Raw genomic sequence first — 12682 nt, forward strand, 5'->3', positions numbered from 1 at the left:
GAATTGGGATGGTAAAATTTACAACCAGTAAGTAAATGAGCCAGTGAAGATTTAGATCGATGTAACAGGGTGGTGTGCATCATTGGCAGAAATAATCTACTCTGAATTACAAAGACAGGTTGTCCGTAATTGTAAAAAGACACCTTACTGTACAGTACAATGAGATTCAATGTGTATCTCCTCCACAAAAAGCAATAATCTTTCTATTGGAAGGAATGTCAGGGGAGTTAAAGATGGGGATGTGTGGCAAGTTTGGCTTTGGCAAATTTAAGGAGTCGGGCGATTGGTAAATTCCAGGAGGAAAATGCATGCAGCAAATTTATGCTTACCACAAAGCCTTTACACTTGGAAGAAAAATATGTTTAAAGCATCAGATGTAAAATCAGAAGTGTGATGATATGGAATCAAAGATGACAATGTTCAGTTGGACAAGGTGCCAGCCACTGTAAGTTACTATACCTGGAGTTACCTGACAATCAAATACTACCTTTAGAAATGTCAATAAAGGAATTCCATTAAAGAAAAGAATATTTTGATTGAAAGACGAAAGCTACAAGGTGATCCTCAGTGAATGTATCTAAAGAAGAAAAGCCAAATTCAAGAGATTTTTTGCTTGTCTATAAAATTCTGAATTTAGCCTAGTAAAAAAGGACAAAAGTGGAATTCCTGAACCAAAACTGCACAGTATCTAAATAGAATAATCATTAAGAGATCAACCAGGAAATGCTCAACAAAAAGCATGTTGTTGGGAATTTCAAAACTAATATAATTCAAGATACAGTACTTTGAGACAAAATGTTTAAAAAACAATTGTTAAAAGGTTTAATGAATACCTTTAATGAAAGAACAGTAGATGAGGAGTTCTCAACCATGGAGGGGAAACATCTTTCAAGTTGATGGGCCTATAAAATTTTCTATAGACCTAGTAAGAGTAAGGGAATCCTCATTATAAGCATTACACATGTTAAAAATATGTCTGTCCTTTGAGAAAAGAAATATAAGTTAGCAACAGATAATACACAAGTCTGAAAGCATGGAAGCAATTATAAAATGCAAGGACTTTGCTACCTTATCCACTGTACTGTAAACTGCAGCCATTGTGTCCTTCAGATTTTTAACACCTCACAACACTTGAAGTTACTGAAGAAAGTTGCTGCAAATGCAGTTATTAGCCAGGGTTCAAGAAGGGGGTGTAGGCCCTGGGTTCAAGAAGGGGATTTGCATCCAACTTCATTATGAAACCACCAGACCACTAAGCCCTCAAGCCTGTGGGTTATGTTTATGGTGTGTGTGTTTAAATACATCAGAACAACACTTACAAACTATGTGTGAAACAAAATGTTTCAAACAATGTTCTTTTACCTATTTATTAGAATGTTCTTTGAATTCTGTAAGATATTCCTACGCAAATTTTGTTTTTCAGCTTTTTTAAAAAATTTTTTTATTAATTCAATTTAAAATCTCGGAGTTTGCACCTGTGTGGACAACATTGTGATCAAGGCATGGAAATAATCATTGATAAGATACTGTTGTGTGTTTCTATGAGCTGTTATTCTCTCAAGGGCCAATATTTTTAGTAAAATTTTGGTGTATTGGTTTTCTTTGTGTCAGCAGCATCATTTAATTATATTGATTAGTATTTTAATCTTTCTTTTTGGCAACACATTGATAATGAAAACATTATTATTAGAAGTGGTAAGCTTGCTCTTTCATAGATTTTCTTTTAAATGTATTATTTCTATCATAGTATCATTGCCCTGCTGTGCTTGGAAATCCCTTAATAATTTTAGTTTGTTATTTGCAATTGTTTCCTTGTTCAATTTTTATTTATTATTTTTATTACAGTTCTTCAGTTTGCCACATTGTTTTTCACAAATTAATTTGCTGGAAAACATTGTTTTGGACCAATAATAGGCCTTTTAATTAAAAGCCCCAAAGAATCTATTTACATTTATTCTAGTAAACATGTTAATCACCACTTGCATTACCATACTGGGAATTATCGGTAACTACAGGGAGAAAGAGTATTTATCTACTGTAAATGCAGTTTTTAAAGCACATAACTAAATCTCCAGATACAAGCTCATCTTCGAGTATGCTCTACTTATAATATTTACTTGCTTCTCAGCTTTGTGTTTTATTTTTCTGCTGCAACAGATCTTCCATATCGGAAAATCTGTGGGTGAGTGAGTTTGACCAAAAGAATCAATTGAATAACTGGTCAAATTAACTGAGCCCCAGATTCTCACAAATAATAATAACTGCCAAAGTGTATTTCTATAAAGGTGATGCTTTTGAATCATTGCCTGTTTCTCAAAGAAGGAAACCTGTAATAAAGAGACTGAACTTTGGACAAGGCAAATCCATTAATTTCTCCTTTCCTGAATTTATTTATCATTGGCTCTTTTGCTACTCAAAGTAACTCTTTGGTCGTCTAACGTCAAATATTAGATCACAAATAATCACACGTGGCTTTTGTAACATGTGGTTTTACAGTATTACAGTGTAAAGATTTATTTTTTGTATAACTGGTGCACAGACAAGTTAGTTGACTTGCATCAGGTTGTACAGATGTTTGAAGCGCAGTGAGATGGCCACGAAAACGAAATGCTTCTAAATGAAAGTAGTCTAGACTTTCACACTTTTTTTTTTCACCAGTTATGGTCAATTAATGAAATACCTCATAGGGCTATCACCTACAACATTAACAGTAAAATAAGTATAACTTCACACCTTTTATTTAATGATAAAAAATTTCCTAAAAACAGATTTTAAGAGGACAGAAAACAATTCATCTGTGATTTTGTGGTTTTGGAAGAAGGTAGTGGATAGAAAACATTTGACGACATTTCTCCTGGTAAAACTGGGCCTTTACAGTTAACACACCTAGAAACAAAAACAGCCAGTGTTTCAGCTTTAACACTGTTTCTATTAACTCCTTTTTTCCATTATTGGCTAAAATTTGCTTTTAGTTGCTGATTTGCTAAGGCCGTTACATACCTTTTTTTAAATGCTATGAAAATTACTATATCAAGTAAAACTAGGAAAAATAGCAAGTTTTATAACATACCATTTCAACCACTGGAAGTCGGCACATCTGTATGTATGTTATGGTCAAGAAAGTTCACTGGAGGCTGTTCTTTTTGAGAGAGAATGCTACAGACATTGATTATCATCTTCCAAAGGACCGTTACTGAAAATATTTGGACTTTCTCAGTAAGGCTTTGTTATGTTGGTATCTCAGCTGGGGTCAGAAAATACATTAGAGTGTTGTATGCACCACTTTTAAAAATGATTGGCTATCACCTTCGCACTGCTTTTACTTTCCTGAATGAAATGCAAAATAATCAAGATCTCTTCCAACCCATCACACGCCACCACCCTCTGTTCACTCGCCCTCAGTCTGATAAACATCTTAATTTGACCCATACCAGTAAAACCAGATTTTATACTGGAACTTGCCCACCAACTGTAAAACAGATGAACTGAATATCTTGACCTTAACGATCTTCTGAACTCATTTATGAATATGTACAAGTGTGTTTTTCATTGTTTGATGGTAGGCTTTAAAGTGAGTGATGTTTGCTGTTGTCATTATGTTGTATGTTTGTACTTTTTCGGTAAGCATCACGGAATCAAAGTCTGCACAAAAAATACATGTCAAAGTATAACATATTTAGCTGCAAGGTGATGAACTAGAAATAATTACTGCTGCTATTATGAATCTGTCCCCAGTTAAAGGCTGAATTTTCAGAAACAGACTTTACCTCTCATGCTAGCACTACCTTGAGAATGACAGTGGGAGGTCTAGCAACATCCTAGTTATTCTATGGCCTTATCAACACTGCTATATTTTTGTTTAAAAATGCAGACGCGTACAGTATCTATTCTCCATATTTGGCCAAACTGCACTGGTGTTTTCAACCAATGAAAATGAAAAATACTGAAAATACTGTCCGGAGCTAAAGACTTTTGAAAACACTAGTGTGACATTTCAGTGTGAACAGGTGAAAATGAAAATTTTTAAACGCGTAGTCCATCATCCTCTGGTTGGATTGTGCTTATTATGCGAGTCTTCCTTGACTGGATTCTGCTCATTACCATACCTCAATCCATGCCTGGTTACCCATCATGGAAGAAAAAAATCTAAACTGCATTGCGTGTGACTTTTTGAAATCTTGATCAGGCAACTACTCATACTGCATAAAAGTTGCCACTTGCATGTGTGCTAAAACTGCACAATTATGTTTGGTCCTATTGATATGCCACAATGAGGGGGGCTTAGACTGTACATGTACAATGTGCATTCACTGTGGTTGCTGCGCTATGTATTTTAGGATATTTGATGGTGATATCAGAAATTTGGCTCATGACACTGCTCATGCTACAAGACCAGCCACCTTAAATTTCTGACATGACAGAAATTCTAATGGGTGAATTGCAGCGCGGTCACGAGATATAATCTGGCATTGCAACCACTCTTGTGCTGCACATGAAATGGCAACCGGTAATGCTAATATTGCAGCTAACCCAGAAAATCAGTTGTCAATTGCAAATTGGGCTTAAAATCGTGCAAAAATCACTTGTGTATGCCCAGTTTAAGTTGTCTATGCTTCGCACATGTAGGTGGAAGATTTTATCCTCTGCAATTGCGGTAGCTTTAGTATGGATGTGAATCTGTTTGTAATCATAAAAACTAATCAATCCGGACATACAGTGAACTTCCAACAGTTTTGTAGGTTTACATTAGTTTAAACAATATTCTTGCCCATGGGCTATTTTCATAAACACTCCTAATATATCACGACAAAAGGCCTAGAAATATGTGTCTTGTGTTCACAAAACCTTTTATTTTTTGGAAACAAAACTTAATTCACTTTTTATTTTGTGCTCTTCACGGTTGGCTCACAGAAAATAAAGTAATAATTATTCACAAATATGGTAAATCATAAATTTTATGTAATGGAAGTGGTGTTGGGGTGCCCAGAAGGGGTAAAATTTGAAAATGAAAAGCTAACTGAGATATAACATTTGACACATAATAAATGTAAAATAAATTAATCATGACAGAGTGCAGCAGTGGCTCTAAGAGGAGCAGGTAATGAGTCTTTGCATTGATGAATTTAAAAAACAAGCATGAATTTATTTTCAGTTGAAGGTTATCTGTATTTGGTAACTAATTTGAATGTACTGTATGTTTGGTATGCTTTCTGTAAAAAAGTTTATTTTATACATTGCTGTCAGCTTGAGCATTTGCTGCAAGTGTGCAATCATCCAAAATATTTGTCTCAAGCTAAAGTAAGTATCTAGTCAATAATATAATTTAGTTGGGCAATTCCAAACATAGTAGGGAGTTAAATGACATGCTTGTCAAAGAATAACAAAGAACCATTTCTGTTTCTGTATCTTCAAAGGTTAAACGTTAAAGGTATAGTGTGTGCTCATCTGCTTTCTAAGCAACAAAAACTGGATTTAAGGATCTAGACGGTCTCCTGAATGAGAAAAAGAGCATTCAAATCTGGTGACAATGGGGCTCTGAAGGACGTACAGCGTGTGCAAAAGAAAAAGCTAAGTGAAGTAAAGGAAGCTTACAAAGCTAAAATAGAAATCAAACTCGGAGTAACATGTCTGGAATAGACTGGATATAATTACAGGACTCGGTCAATCCAGGGCGCAGGTGCTAGAAGAGGTTGTGGATAAAGCTAATTCCCTGAACCAATTTTTTCTAATAAATTTGCCCTCCCACTGCCACCTTCTTCCAATGACCAGTTTTCCCACACAATCACTACTACATCAACTGGATGGCCAGGGACAAGTCCACCTCTGTTTATCAATGTGGACTGCCCATAACTGAAGACCAAGTAAGGAGACAACCGAACAAGCTACAGGCTGGTGTTGACCAACTTTTGTGGTCTCTTCTGTCACCTGTTCAGTCCGTCCTTAAGGATTCAAAAAGTGCCACTGCTGTGGAAAGCATCCTGCATTGTTCCTGTTCCAAATGAAGGCAGGCTCCTCTTCACCTAATGATTACAGACCAGTGGCACTTACGTGTTGCATCATGAATACCTTTGGGAGACTGGTCCTTGACTATGAGTCCCCTTGTGGTAGACCACCTGGACCTACTGCAGTTTGCCTGTTGGAAAAAGACTGGAGTGGGAGGATTCAATCATTTATCGGCTCCACAAAGTTTATACCTGCCAAAGTTGGCAACACTGAGAATTATGTTTTTGATTTCTCCAGTGCCTTCAATACCATCTAGCCATCATTGTTAAGGGGTAAACTCAGATATGCTGGTGGATGAGTCTATGGTGTTCTGGATAATAGACTATCTGTCAGGCAGGTTGCAGTTTCCGAGACTCAAGGATTGTGTTTTTGATACATACGTAAGCAACACTTGAACACCACAAAGAACAGTCCTGTCCCCACACAAAAAAACACCCCAGTTTTTTGTTAAATGTTTTCAACATAAGAAAAATGTATTTATAATGAACAAATATTGTATACAAACAAAATAAAACCTATTAAATAAGAGAATCTAAAGAAATAAACAGATGTTGGCGGAGCCGATTAGCGTATTATAATGTTTTTTTCTTTCACTTTACTTTAGCTTAACTTTTCTTCACTAGTTTTTTTTTTTTTCTTTTTTGCCATGCTTTCGTCACTTTCGTTCGCAGGGTGTTTAAACAGAAACCTGTCCAAGGAGCCTTGTTTCTTCCTTCCCCTTAGAATGTTTCTGAAATGAGTTAGGCAAGCGTTATTAAATAGTGCCGCTGTACAACCAGTTGCAACTTTTTCAGGATGTTTCTTCTCAATACAGTCTGAAACTTTTTCCTACATGGCCAACACTTCCTTTATCTCACTTGAAGAGAGCACCTGCACATCATCTCTTTGATACACTAACACTGAGGACTTTAAGCCAATTAATTATTCAGCAAATTTGTGTCAAGAAAAGGTAATTAAAGTACATTGTAGTCATTTTGTTGTGTATTTAGACCAAAGTGTGTGTGTGTGTGTGTATATTTATTTACTTACTTATCTAACTGTTATGTATGCATTTATTTAAAGAGCCTCTTTAAAAAGCCAGATGTACCCCTGGGGAAAAATAAAGTTTGACACATCCATCTATGTGGTTTACTGTAGATACAGAAGAGCAATAATTAGAATTTCAATACTGTATTTTATCTATCCATCCATTTTTAGACCAGCTGTATCCCTATGTTTGTTCTTTCTTTTAAAGTGTATTAACATTGTTGACATTTGTTAGACAGATTAGTTCTGCTAATCTGAGTGTACAGCACTGATGACCTCAGTAGAATTTGACATTTCTTTCTTTAGACATTCTAGCCAAAAATTCTACTGTGCATTAAAAAGTGGATTTTTCAATACATTAATATGAAAATGACCACGTATTGTCCTAATCAAATGTACTTTTTTCTGTTCTAATTATACAATTGTTTTCATTGCTGTGATTTCTTTTATTAATATTTTACCAGGAATATTGACTTATCTTTTGTTGTAGTCCTTTAAATATATTTTTTTAGTAGAACAAGTGCGGTTATTTTCTGCTTGTATGTATGATCTCTAAAAATTTCCAGTATGTCTAAAGTAATTTTCCCAGTGTTCTTTATTTTTGGTCTGGTTTAGATATACTGTTTTATTTGAAACTGGGTACTGGTTTTATTTTGCATTTGTCTATAATGTCTTTAGTGTGTTACTTTGTATTTTGTAACTGCAGCATTTCATTCTACTTAATATTAGATTCTTTTTGATTACTCTAAATGCCATGCCTACCTTTTTAACTTCTCCAGCATTCCCCCACATTTGACTGGCTCGTTTACCGTTGTTTCTTTAATGTCAGACCTTGACTCTTTGACATCTATTTCTTTGGAAGTTCTATTCTTTGGTTCTGCAACCATTTGTCTGGATTCACCTTTTCCATTTTATCTTTTTCTGTTTTTATTTTATTCTTTTATAGCTTCATTTTACTTATCTCACAAATCTTAGCCTCTTCTGCATCTTTGCGCTCTAATGTTCATTTGGCAGTCTTATCTACTGTAGTGTAATTTTACCTGATGCTTTTTAAAGCCTGGAAATTAAAAAGACACATACTAAAAAAAAAAAAAGATATATTGGAGAAATATTACATGTACACAGCTGAACTTAGTGAAATTTTAATGAAATAAGAAAATGCAAAAGCTTTACTGGATTGCAACAAAGATATGTATTTCTATATCTACTCTCTATATATCTATATGTCTGTCTCTATCTATATCTATATATATTTGAATACATAAACAGTTTTCTAACACATTTGGCTTTAAAGGGCTGATGCTGTGCACACAAATTAAGAGTCTTGACCGCATGAACTATATTTGCATGTACAGTACTTTGCAATAAGCCTTGTAATAATGCTCTTTATGAAATGAACCATATGAAAAGGATCGATTTGAGTGAATCACTGATGAGGACAGGACACTCAGCCCAACATAGCTTCTAGAATAACATCAAGGTGACACTGGAGATTTTCTAACACAGTACTTGGTAATTTTAGTCTGTATGAAGAGCCACTTTCTAACATTTTTGCAAAGTTTACCCTTAACCAGTTTTCATCTACTGTACATTCTATGTTCATATTGAATAATTCATTTTAAGGTAACAGCTGGAACCATTGTACTATTCCCCTTTATAATTTTCAATGATTTAGTCATGTAACCTCTTAATCTCTGTTTGCCTAAGATAAGAAGGTTCACTTCCTTCGGTCCTTCATAGCTCATATCCCATAGAATGGGTCTAGTTTGTCTTCTCAGGACTTTCTCTAGTTGTATATAAAAATAGTTTTTTGTTATATGTTGTTTCACACAAGTACATTATGCAACAGTTGTCCATTAAATTATGTGGATCATGATCATATGCATTACTCCTTTAAAAGAGTCAACTACCTGTTTTCCAGAATTCCAGTGTAGGCTGTTCCAAAAAGAAGAAATACATTTCTTCTTCTTTTTAGAAAGGAGGTTGACCGTAACCCCATGTTGTCTTGGAGCATTGTCCTTGCCTTTTGCACACTACTGTAGAGGTATTGTAAATGCGGCCACCTCCAAAATGTTCAACTCGACAGGCTGAAATCGGTGTATATTAGACGTGGGTAAAATTGATTCACTTGCAAATCATGCTTTTTGAGGATGGTAGTTCTTAGAATTGCATGTTACTCAAAAATTGATGCAAGTGTTTAACAGGTGAATTTTTGGTTGCAGAAAGAAACAGGCAAAGTCTGTTGAGCTCTGTATGTAATTTGTCCACCTGGATTACATAACTAAATTATTATAATCATGCCAACAAAAGTAAGTCTGTTTGCATATGTTTAGAATTATATATATATATATATATATATATATATATATATATATATATATATATATATATATATATATATATATATATATATATATATATATATATATATATATATATATATATAATGTTTGTTCTGTTGAACATGGTTACATTTTATTGATATTATACAATTATGCTGATGCTTGTGTCACAGTGAAAAGGAAGAAAAATGTCAGAACAGATTTGACCTAAAGTGCATGCAGGACCTACTTATGTCAAATTTAAAACACTGACTTACTGCAGATTTTAAAATGTTAACAGAGAAATTAACATGAACAACAATGTATGTACAATCTTCTACAGAAGGTATTATGTACAGGTAATGTGCATGCACATTGCTCTTGACACTGCCAGGAGAAGCCAAACCCACAGAAATATCAACTTTAAACAAACTTCATAGCACTTGTGGTAGAGCACAATGGGTTGCATATTATTTACATGGACGTTTGTCTGAATAGTGTCATATAAAATGTTTTTCATAAGGTGATCCACACATTGGAACTGAGGTAACTTATACCATTATGCCATATTTTTTATGGATACAATGATGCCTGAACTTGAAAATGGAACAAAGCTTGAAGTAAGAGTTGCTCAGCAATTTTAGTAAAGTTGCTAAGGGTTGTGATGCATTGACTTCAAAGGGTGTAAGATGTTACAGTAACATCACACAACTTGTGATTATTAGTCTGTCATTACACGTGCTTTACACACTAGTCAAGCATGAGTCATGAGTAGCTAACACAATTATTTTCCTCTAGGGAGCACTAGCTCCCTGCTTTGAATAAGTTCTTTTTTTAATTACGGCATTTTAAGTTACCTGAATCTAAATAGATATAATATAAAGAAGTGATATCCCTCCCTTAGTGATATGGCAGTAAGAAATCACATAAGAGAAAATAACAGCTTTCTTTAATGATGGTTTACGTGGCATAACAGACGGGAAGCCATGACAAGACCTTTGTGTTGAATCTGCCATTTTCATTGCTGCTCTGGAAGGCTTTTCAGGATCGGATGACGTTATCTCCCATCCGTCCGTCGGTTTCAAAGGTGTGCCGGGCAATGTTCCAAGGCTTTATACTCTTTCTCCATGTGCAGGCCCTTACTTAGGTAAATCATACCTTTCCAAACAAGGAAAAGAAGATCCAATATCATGCTGACTCTGTCACACAGAAATAGAACATTGCCCATTTTCGTAGTTGTCCCTTGCTTGTCTGCTAATGCTTGCCTAGCAGTTCTAAATGATGAGCCCCTGTGTGCTAAATCTGGCCTTGTGTTAGCTATAGATGTGAGAAGAAGCAGATTTATAAAATTATTTTTTTTACAGTGCACAGTGACATATTAAACATATAAACTTGTTACAAAAATAGAGTTTGCTTCAAACAGAAGCTATCTAGAAGTGGCACACTTTTTCCTTAGTTATATTTTTACTAAAGATATGCAGAGGTGGGCAAAAGTGGGTTTGCAGTTTTTTGTATGGGGGAAAAAGACATGCAGGTTATGTTTATAGCAATAGTTTTATTAACTCAATAGCTTTAAGAAGAAGATGACACATAAGACAGATACAAATAGTAAATACAAAAATTAACTGTTTTAGGTACTCGCAGTTGTAAACCTACTTTTGCCCACTCCCTGTTTATTTTTAATTTTGTATTTAAAATTACTTCAGGTTTTAAAATACTATAGTATGTACATTCTTAACAACATACTCTTCATTGATCAGGTGAACTTACTTGTTAACATACTGTATTGTACATTTTTTTTCCCTCTGGAGGAAATAGCAATTAATTAATAGTAGGTTTACATTTTTTGAATGTTGCCAAGGTCTGTTGTTAGATGCATACACACAAACAGTAGTCAGCTTTCCCCTATGAAGCCCATGACCTCATTGAAATGACCCTCTCATTCACTGGCATGAACTCTAGTTTTATGGAAACCAGAGGGCTGCTTGCTGTTAAACCTACATGTGCCAGAAGCCTATCCTGTGAGGATACTACAAGGGAAGAGAGCCCAGTAACTTTAGAAGTCTATTTTCAGAGAGTCAATACCATGCATAGAGGTGAAATTTGTCAAGGTCTAATATGTTTTAATCCATTACATTCTAACTTAGACCGTTTTAACCACAAATTATCCAGTTACTCATCGTTCACTCTCCAAATGCATATTGCAGAAACCAAACTTGAAGCAAATCAAATTAATTTATTTTTGATGGGGCAATTCTGTGAGGATTCTTCTATAATGTTTCTTGCTTTCAGGAAGCATATTGTTCCTATTCTGGCATTCTTTATGTCAAATAGCTGCTGTCATCACCCTCACCTTGTACTACATACACAGCACAAGGCATGTCTCATATTCTACTTGAAAACATGGGAGCAATCTGGTAATTAGTCACATACTGCGAGTCACTTGCTGTGACAGCTTGAGTGACTGAGGAGTGGTGAGAGTTTAGCAACTGTAGTCCTTAAATGTTGCATGCTGTTCAGAGATGTAAATGTGACAATGCCTTTAGGTAATAACATGATTCCCCTCAGCCCCCAAAGCAAATGCATTCCCGCAATCCCCATCCTTTCAGTAGTTTAATTTATAATGCTAAGCAAACAACTGTGTTCTGGCCTCCTACTTAGAACTTAGAAAATGGGATTCAATTAAAAAATGTGTATGCCTTTTATTGTGGGTTTGCATTTTGTGAATATGATTTAATTTAAAATTTGCATTTGTTTTTGTTAGTGTGCTTTTATTGGGTAACACTTTATAATAACTTTCATTAATAAAGCATTAACAAGCATTATGTAATGATTAACAGATCATGAATTCATGTTCATTCAAATAGTTAAAATGTTAGTTTAAATATATTTATTGCTACAATTATTTATCAGTGCCAACTCTGTATGAAGGGACCCACATACCCATTCAGCAACCAGGGGAGCTTCTAAGGGAAACTCTCAGACTCTTACATAAACAAATTAAAAAAAACAAAAAAAAAAATTGTATACAATAAAATTGATCCTCGGGTTGATCTTAATAAAAATATCAAAATTTGAATTGTGGTTCAACTTGTATAATTATATGAAATATTTTCAAATTTTGTTTTGTTTAAGGGAGAATCTCAAGTTCACCGGTGGAATCAAAGTGTTCAACAAAGTCTTTCTTTTCTGATCTCCCAATAAATATTGAAGTTTCATCAAACAGCGAGTCTGATGAACTGACCTTAAGCCAAGGTATTGTATGCAATGTTTCAGAAACCAACAAAATTCTCCCAGTAAGCTTTACCAAATGCATGTGAATTACTGTATTT

The 12682-nt window shown here is 34.7% G+C and overlaps 1 protein-coding gene across 5 annotated transcripts in view; it reads left to right on the forward strand.

Moving 5' to 3' along the window:
- Positions 1–12682, forward strand: part of LOC120525402 (synaptotagmin-like protein 2) — a 541287-nt gene that overhangs the window by 341673 nt on the left and 186932 nt on the right. For all 5 annotated transcript variants that reach the window (XM_039747656.1, XM_039747659.1, XM_039747657.1 and 2 more), the window contains one exon: positions 12486–12605. In XM_039747656.1, the coding sequence (XP_039603590.1) occupies positions 12486–12605 (120 nt within the window). The remainder of the gene's footprint in view (positions 1–12485; positions 12606–12682) is intronic.

The sequence above is a fragment of the Polypterus senegalus genome, chromosome 3, assembly GCF_016835505.1.
Source record: "Polypterus senegalus isolate Bchr_013 chromosome 3, ASM1683550v1, whole genome shotgun sequence".
Taxonomy (NCBI): Eukaryota; Metazoa; Chordata; class Cladistia; order Polypteriformes; family Polypteridae; genus Polypterus; species Polypterus senegalus.